General features: G+C 45.9%; 1 protein-coding gene across 1 annotated transcript in view; it reads left to right on the top strand.

Annotated features, from left to right (window-relative positions):
- The window catches only part of cygb2 (cytoglobin 2), an 11,752-nt gene extending 4,083 nt beyond the window's left edge, over positions 1-7,669 (top strand). Inside the window, exons 2-3 of the mRNA XM_076292949.1 lie at positions 5,096-5,327; positions 6,354-7,669. Coding sequence (XP_076149064.1) covers positions 5,096-5,327; positions 6,354-6,518 — 397 coding nt within the window. The 3' untranslated portion in view covers positions 6,519-7,669. The remainder of the gene's footprint in view (positions 1-5,095; positions 5,328-6,353) is intronic.
- Positions 7,670-9,498: the final 1,829 nt, after the last annotated feature.

Here is a 9,498-nt window from a genome sequence, read left to right as displayed (position 1 = left end):
CACCTGCTGTCCCCCAGACGGTGGGGCAGACACCATGCCTGTCTCCTCTCCGAGGGCAGCCAGAGCAGATCCCCACCAATCAGTCCCCACAGACACAAACACCAGCTGTCTCCACTGACCACCACACTGGGGCCAATACAGTCAGCTCTACTGAAGGGAAGGGCGCAAATATGACAGGAGATATGTGAAAAACAAAGAAATAGAGAGAGAGAGAGAAAGAAAGAGAGAGAGAATCTAATTGAATGGTACACTAACAAAAATGAGAAAGAAAGAAAGAAAGAAAGAAAGAAAGAAAGAAAGAAAGATAGAAAGAAAGAAAAATCTGACAGACAGGTACACAGGGTTGATCTAGGCTAAAAAAGATGACCAGTTAATGGCAGCGAACAGGAGATGCAGGAGAAGAGATATCCAGCATGGGCTGGAGACTGGAGTGGATGTTTGCATTGCCTGTTGGAAGCCAACCCCTTACGTAATGAGTGCCAGCCATTTACATACATTTGCATACATTCTCTTACACTGAGTGAAGAGAGGTTTTCCCAGCCCTGACAACCCACGTCTTTGTGCTGCACATTCTTTATAACCACCAACCAATACATGTGGATTTCTTTATCATCACTATTATTTCAAAATTCGATAAGATTCGACAAATATACATGGTGATTGTACCGAGTTAAGCCGCACAGTAAGTACTGGGGGTAGGATATTATCTCTGTATAGCTCAAATGGCATCATCTCATGGTACACTGGCATTCGTGCTTGTAGCTGCCACGGCCCCACAGGACGCGCTGTAGACGGCCTAGTGCAGACATTAGCACTGACACACAAAACCAGCGTAGCGAGTAGCCATGCAAGAGACTGCGCTGACAGTAGCCCCAGCAAATATCATCAATGCGTACAAATACAATTTCACTCTCTGCGAAGGGAGCACCTGGGGCGGCCTTCGGCCCATATGTCAGCCTTCTCCCCGACGAGCAGTGGAAAAGAGCACGTCAACGTGCCCACTCTTACAGCCTCATGCTCAAAATGGCACCGCATATAAGGCTACTCTTTGTGGGAGCGCAGTAATTGATAGTTGAACCCAGAGTCATTAGCATCACTGATCTGTGAAAGGAATCGTCAAAGCGGCGTTGCCATATGGAATCCATCTCATCCTCATTTCAAAAGCAGAAGTTCTTTGAAACCCCCCCACCCCCCCATAAATTGCCGCGTAGATCGTGTATGTGTGGGCATGTGCCTGAAAAGTCAGTTGTGCGGTTGTATAGCACCGCAATGTATACAGGCTACCCTACACCCTCATCAGAGCTGATCAGTATGCAGCGAGCTGGCTGCCAATGTAGCTGAGGAGCCATGTGTTTGACAAGCGGCTGTGCTGCGACGGAGACGTGCCACTCTCCTTTCACACGTTTGGGAAAGCTCACATGCTGTGGCACTGAGGCCAAGTCTTATCAACCACCATGACCTGCTCAGCATATTCCTCACTTGGTTCCTAAAATGTTTCTAAAATGCTTCTAAATGTTTCTAAAATGTTGAGCTTCTCTGAAATACACCAGGCATTTTTAGCCAAGCGAGGCAGAGGCGTGTCTTTGCAAAGCTATTTCTGATGTGGTAAGCATCAGTCATTTTAAAGGGGCACCCAGCATCCTTCGTGCTGGTTCCTGTTAAGCACTGTGCATCGTTCACGGTAATTTTCTGGGCTTCGAACTTGCCAAGCTCCTCAATGGCATTTCAAAGAGAGCAAAAGAGACAGCTGGGAGAGGTACGCTTGGACGCCGCTGCACGCCAGCGCTCTTTTCTCGGCATAGCATGTCATAGGATCTGCAGGGTCTGATGGAAGGGTGCTGCCGAGGGCCAAACTGAGCGTTGGCAGATGTCAAGCTGCACTATGACAACAGTGTTTAGTGTCATTGTGCTGTGACCAAGGCATATCAACGATTCCACTTTCCACATTTGTGTTAACGTGAGTCCTACAACCCTTTTGTTAGTTATGGTATCTTGTAAAACACATCTTTCAAAACAATATTGGACAAAAAACACTCACACTAATCACTAGCCTGATCATATCTGGAAGTGTGCCATGGAAAGGACAATGTCATAATTTAATTTGCTTATCAAATCTGGATCTGTTTAGGCCATTGAGTCGTTAACAATTGTTTAACATTAACAATATTACATTAACAATGGAAGCCCTGAAGGATTCCTCAGGTACTGACGGAGACGGAGACAGAGTTATGGAGCGATAACATGGTTCTTTTGAGAATAAAGGCAACATCATAGTTCCCGTATGGTCTCAATGGGCTGTGCTTATCTGATGGTAGCGGTTGAGCATTAGCAGAGGCTCTTTGACTGTGTGTTCAAACCAGCTCTGTAAACATTGACCTGGCTCTCAAGCTGCGCTGGGGTTGGTGGGGGCAGAGGCTGAGGGGGGGGGGCTCCTCTTCTCTCCTCCTCTCTTCTCTCCTCCTCTCTCCTCTCCTCTCTTCTCTCCTCCTCTCTCCTCTCCTCCTCTCCTCTCCTCTCCTCCTCTCTCCTCTCCTCTCTTCTCTCCTCTGCTGTCCTCTCCACTCCTCTTCTCCTCTCCTCTCCTCTCTTCTCTTCTCTGCTCTTCTCTCCTCTCCTCTCCTCTCCTCTCCTCCTCTCCTCTCCTCTTCTCTCCGCTCCTCTCCTCTCTTCTCTTCTCTGCTCTCCTCCTCTCTCCTCTCCTCTCCTCTCCTCTCTTCTCTCCTCTCTTCTCTCCTCTCCTCTCCTCTCCTCCTCTCCTCTCCTCTCCTCTCCTCTCCTCCTCTCCTCTCCTCTCCTCTTCTCTCCTCTCCTCTCTTCTCTTCTCTGCTCTGCTCTTCTCTCCTCTCCTCTCCTCTCCTCTCCTCTCTGCTCTTCTCTCCTCTCCTCCTCTCTCCTCTCCTCTCCTCTCTTCTCTCCTCTCCTCCTCTCCTCCTCTCCTCTCCTTCCCTACCTCAATTTTCCTCTCCCATCCTGCCCTCTTCCCTCTTCCCTTCTGTGCTCACCTCTTCTCTCCCTCGCTCACCTCTCCTTTCTCCTTTCCCTTGTCCTTCTCTCTCTCTCTCTCTCTCTCTCTCTCTCTCTCTCTCTCTCTCTCTCTCATTGCTCTCCCCTCTCCTCTGCTCCCTGCACCTGTCAGTAATTACACCCGCCGACACTTAATGACTTCCCTCTCATCAGCACCTCTTCAGCTGCCGGCTGCCAATCATTTATGCAGCACCACTGCACTGCCCCACACACACACACACACACACACGCACACACGCACACAATGAACACACACACACACAATGAACACACACGCACACACAATGAACACACACACTAACACACACACTAGCGCACACAAACAGACACTTGGGTACACACACACACACACACACACACACACACACACACACACACACACATACACACACACACACACACACATGCTCACATTTGTATCCACGCACTACACAGTCAAAATAGAGACATGACATTCCTCTCTCCATCTCTCTCCCTCTCCATTATTTACTCTGTCTCTTTCTCTTCATCTCACACATATCCACTCACACAACAGTCCAAATCACCTCATCTGTGGAAAAGGGTGGCCAAGGGGCTAATTACCAGCGGGATGGCTCCATGCACATGGACAGAGCTACTGTTTGTGTGTGTGTGTGTGTGTGGGGGGGGGGGATTTTTTTCATTAGCTTCTGTGTGACCCACCGAGATGAGCAATGTCTCCGCTCAGTGAGATAGAATGTCAGTGTGTGTGTGTGTGTGTGTGTGTGTGTGTGTGTGTGTGTGCATGTGTGTGCGTGTGTGTGTGTGTGTGCGTGTGGCCCCGGGAGCCTGTATGTGTATGATTACCATTCTCCTCTGCCGAGCGTGAATCATGTGCTTAGGGCCTGTGGTGGAGTACGGCGAACAGATTTTCCCGCTGCGATAGCCCAAGCGGTGTTTAAACAACCTTGGCTAAATGTTCGACTTAGCCCAGTTTCTTAAAGAGGTCACCTCTCTCTCTCTCTCTCTCTCTTGGATGGACTGCACACGGCAAAGATTTTAGGTGACTTCACCCGCAATTAGATAATGGGAGTTATGAGAAATGAGATTTCACAGATTCATTATGCAACAGTTATCACTGGGTTTTGCCTGGCAAATAAGGAGAATGAATGTGGATCCTACAAGTTCACTGAGTAAAAATTTTCTGATCTCATTTGATTAGATTAGAGAACATTACGTTATATTCCGTGAATCTCATTTTCTCTCCTCAGGGAACCTTAGTTATGGTCTTGTTACACTTATGTATTCCACCAATATAATTCCTCTCATGGTCAAGTCAGGCACATATAAAAGATACGAATAATAACATTCACTGCATGAAAATGTAATAATCTGAAAGTTAATTGACGTTCTAAAGAGTGCATCACAATAGGAAATTCAAACAAGCAGAGGTATAAGCAGATAATAGTATCCATTATATCAACTCAGTCATAATTAAAAAGTCTGATGGAGGTTTATGTTGGTCTGATAGTGGGGGCAGTGAGAAGTGGAGTACATTATGCCAATGCCAGAATGAGCTGAAACTGAGCTGTTGATTGGTTTTCTCTTTTGAAGATGGCATTTAGCATTTGATGGTGTGTGGTCCACCAAGCAACACTGTAAACTGGGGAAAGGGTTGATTTGAGGACACAGCAGAAGAAGCTGTGTGTCACTGGCTGTTAGGGTCTACAGTGCTCCCCAATCATCTCACCTGCTGTCAGCATCACGTCACGCTCACCCGTGGGTGGTCTCATCTCTAGAAGACATCTTGTATTAGTTCAAGATGACAAACGTCCCACGTAGTGGAACAAAGGTCATTCTATAGTGTCCGTGTGGTGTGAATGCTGATGGCTTTTTACCTATTTTGGTTAAGGTCTAAGTCAGGAAAGATATTTCTGTACTTTAAATCAAACCTACCACTAAGGAAAGGGTACCTGAAATGAGCTATTGCATAACAGTTGCACTAATTACCACAAGGTTCTCTAAAAATAATTTATAAGAGAGAATAATATTTGGGGGAAGGCAAAGCGAAACTCTTAGTGGAGTTATTAATGGACCCTTTGGCTCTCCGCAGGTTCTTTGTGAACTTCCCGTCAGCGAAGCAGTACTTCAGCCAGTTCCAGGACATGGAGGACCCCGAGGAGATGGAGAAGAGCAGCCAGCTGCGTCAGCACGCCCGCCGCGTCATGAACGCCATCAACTCCGTGGTGGAGAACCTCAGCGACGCCGACAAGGTGTCCTCCGTCCTGGGCTTGGTGGGCAAGGCCCACGCGCTGAAACATAAGGTGGAGCCGGTGTACTTCAAGGTAAGAGAGAGACCACACAGGTGGGGGGGGGGGGGGGGGGTAATGATGTTGACTGAAGTAATGATTCTCAGATACATAATGGTTCTCAGAAATGCGTCTCTACTTAGAACACTTCTAACACTTCCACTCAGACAAAAACGTTCCACCCAGAGCTTTCAACTGAAGATTTCTTTTCGTAGGGAACTTTTAGCTGTCAGTGTGCTGTCTGAATTCTCACCCCTGGAAAATAATAGCTCTGTTAATAAGTACTTTTTAACAGGAAAGAATTTTTTGTGCAAAAGGTTACATTTGTTCTGAGAAGATTAAAATCACACAAGTGTTTGTACCTCTGAATCATTGGTGGCTTCATAAGTTTTAATGGTGGACAAGGCAGTAGCCTCGGCAATGATGGCACATATTGGTCATATCACAATAACTAAATGGACCCGATATTTACTTTTAAAAAAAATATAAATTTGAAATGATGATAAGCTATTTTAAACAATGTCATGTACTGGATCCTTCCTCAAGACATTGGGTTACATTACCAGGACAGGTTGTTTATCTTATTCAGAGAGCCAGATTCCAAGCGTGTTACAATGACACTATACAAAGTAAAAAAAAACACATTGTATCTACAGTGTTTCCGATAACACTAATCACTCTCCATTGTTTCAGGTCAGATTTGTCCATTTTGCAATCATATTCTATAAACACATGTCACATTAATTATGCTGCCGATGGAGGTGTTTATACCTGCTCTGATAAGCCTGGTGAATGGAATGGCTTGCTAATGGATGTGATCGCTCTGTAAGGCCCTGTTTCATTTTAAAAGCTGTCACTGGGTGAAGTAAGTCTAGGTGGGGAGATTGAGTTTAAAATCAGTAGCGTTCTGTCAAAACCTGTAGCCATCTTCATAGTGTGACATCACCTGGATGGAACCTTGTAGTCTCAAGAACTATAATCTTCATCCCTCCTTTTTTCTATCTCGTTCTCCTTTCTCTCTCTTTCTCTTCCTTTCATCCCTCCTTCCTTTGTCTTTTTCAGATCTTGAGCGGCGTGATCCTGGAGGTGCTGGCCGACGACTTTGGCGAGTGCTTCACCACCGACGTGGCCCGCGCCTGGACCAAGCTGATGGGCGCGCTCTACTGGCACGTGACTGGGGCTTACGCAGAGGTGGGCTGGGTCAAAGTGTCCAGCTCCGCCGTGTGAGCGCTCTGATTGGATATGGGCTCGACCAATGGGAAAAAGGATAGGGGTCTGACTAAATGCGTGGTGGAGGTTGGTGGGGGGTGGGTGGGTAGAAAGGAAAAAAGTGCAAAGTGAGCATAATGGCTAAATCATCTAATTAGAGTTTCTAACTGTGTTCTACTGTTGCTGCCCCGAGACCCTCTGCTTCTAGGCACATGTCTGCTCAGTGTGACAGAAGCATAGTGTGTGTTAACTCTCCAACCCCCCAGGTGTTGTCTGTAGTGCTAAGTGAGTGAGTGTGTATCTATGTACGCCCTCATACAAAAAAAGCTTGTTTTCAGTTCCATGTCAGTCAGTACATGTCCTTATTAATATGCCACGGGACACAACATGTGCATACTTACATACACACATACACACATGCTCACAAACACACATACACACACATACACACATGTGCACATGTACACATACACACATACACACACATACGCACACACATACACATACACACACATACACATACACATATTCACACACACACACACACAGATACACTTTTGCTGCATATGATGGGGTCCAAAAGCCTAATTTATGTCCTCACCTTCAGAAAACTGCACACAAGCATGAGGAAGCACACGTGCATAAACACTTGTGCACACAGCAAAAATGCTGCCATCGGCAAGGATTATAATGCGACACCATCCCTTCCACACAGTCTAAACTGAATTAGTATTATCCCTTCCACACAGTCTAAACTGAATTAGTATTATCTGAGTATTTTGATTACATTTAATGAATAATGATAAAGGCCTATTAGAAATCATCCACTTGTATACCCACTCCACTCTTCTCAAAATGGAGCTAATTGCCGTAGTCCTCCCACAGCTGTTCTCAGCATCAGGCTGCCCCCCCCAACTCCCCTCCCGACTCTGGCCACTCTGACTTGGCTCTGTGGATCGGTGGAGGCTCCCCCCGACAGGGCCGGCATCTGGCATGGGGCGGGGATCACAGGGCCGGCATCTGGCTCCGCTGTCCTCCGTCTCCCCCCTGTCATTTCAGTCTAATGATGGAGGTAATGGCTCCCCGATGGCTGACGGCACCAACACCGGCACCACCCCACCCCCCCACCCACCAAGACGACTTCCTTTCCAGGAAATGGAGAGAGAGAGAGGCAGAGAGGAAATATTTAGACTCTGCCTCAATCCAGTAGGCTAATAACACTAGTCTAACACACGCACACACACGCACACACACACACACACACACACACACACACGCACACGCACACGCACACGCACACGCACACGCCTAAGTAGTCACAGCGAGGTGAGCAATAACAATACTCTTAAGACTGAGTTTTTGACTGTTGTTTATAATTCAGATCCCCCCAAACACACACACACACACACACACTTCTCCCTCCATTTTGACGTCAGCACTCTGGCATGAGCTCCAGGCCCTTTGAGGACTAGGTCCCTCCCTCGATCCCTCACTCTATTAATGCAGCTTTTTGTAGCAGTCGGCGGGCAAATGTTTGTATCTGAGAGGACCACTCTTGGCAGTTTGTTTAATAAACACTGCCGTGTGCCATCTGCAACTCACATAATGGCGACGTACTGTTCTCCTCTTCCTCCTCCTCCTCGTCCTCCTCGTCCTTATCAGTTGACACTCATCCCTGTCTGCTCTTCGCCCATTTTTGCTGTATTTCCTTTACCTCACTCTCTTTTCCTTCCTCCATTCTTCTTCTCCTCCTCTCATCTTCCTTTCCTCGCCCTCGCTCCCTCCCTCGCTCGCTGTCCCTGCTTGACAGCTGTGTCCATCAGAGTGTTGCCCCTGCCCACCCACTGACAGCCTCACACACCTCTCTCAGCGAAAGCCCGCAGCCGGTCAACCTGCCGCTCTCTAATAAACTCTCGGCAGAACCAGGAGACTTTGGTCACTTCAGAGGAGCGGAGACGACAGAAAAGAGAATATCGACGCAGAACAAATTGACTCACAAAACACAATTGATTGACAAATACAAAAAAATTAAGTGATTTGAGTGACCGCTACTGACTTCTGAATTAACTTAATTAACACAATTCTCACCTGACAGACATGCTTAAAGTGATCGCCTCAGCAGTAGACTCTATGACTGAGTTGATTTTCCTTCTCTTGCCATTAGCTTAGAAGGACACAATAGGATCTAGCAGTCTTGTAGGAATACTAGCGATGACTGGTACATGTATGATGGCTACTGACAGACTGCACTCACTGGAATAGCTATCAAGTAGTGCACGCCTGACCTATCACATACACACACATGTACATGCAACACACGATTCAACACAGAAATGTGGATCATTGACATGGCACAGACTGTCGGTGGGCTTTTAAGATGTACATTTTCCTTCTAACAGCCTTATGTGCCAGTACTGTTGTGAATCTTTTTCTCTCTATCTTTCTCTTTCGTCCATTTAAAGCTTGGACTTTATATTTTTCTAAGTATAAGAACAGAAACGTTATCTGTACATGTCTTTGAATATAATTGTATATGATTCTCATTGTATACACTGTTGCTTGGGAACCAAGGTGGTATATGTGCTGTTTTAGTATGTTTGCACAGCCTAACCTTTGCAAACTGGTGATGGATTATTAATTATAATTATCAATAAACAGATTACCTAAAGTTATTTCATGATCTCCCAGCTTCTTGTGTTCTATTCCTGTTTACCAAAATCTAAAAACTCCACATTCCTTACAGATTCTGCATTTTTACACCCTTGTAGTATTGTGATGATTTATTTTTGTGACTTATTTTATGCTTGCTAATTTTTATACACATTATGCAAGTCACACATGCACATATATAATCATATATAATATAATATTTTATATATTTGTAATATAAAGTTTTATAGCTTTGCTAACACATTCCAACACTTACATCACGTCTTATATTTACACACACACACACACACACATACACTCACACTATGCTGATCTCCTCCATGTGATG

The sequence above is a fragment of the Alosa pseudoharengus genome, unplaced genomic scaffold (genome assembly GCF_046254945.1).
Source record: "Alosa pseudoharengus isolate Yale_2024_CS ecotype anadromous, Long Island Sound unplaced genomic scaffold, YU_APseudo_1.1 YU_APseudo_1.1_scf_1, whole genome shotgun sequence".
NCBI classification, from domain to species: domain Eukaryota; kingdom Metazoa; phylum Chordata; class Actinopteri; order Clupeiformes; family Clupeidae; genus Alosa; species Alosa pseudoharengus.
Note: the sequence above shows the minus strand (reverse complement) of the source record. Positions and strands in the feature narration are given on the sequence as shown.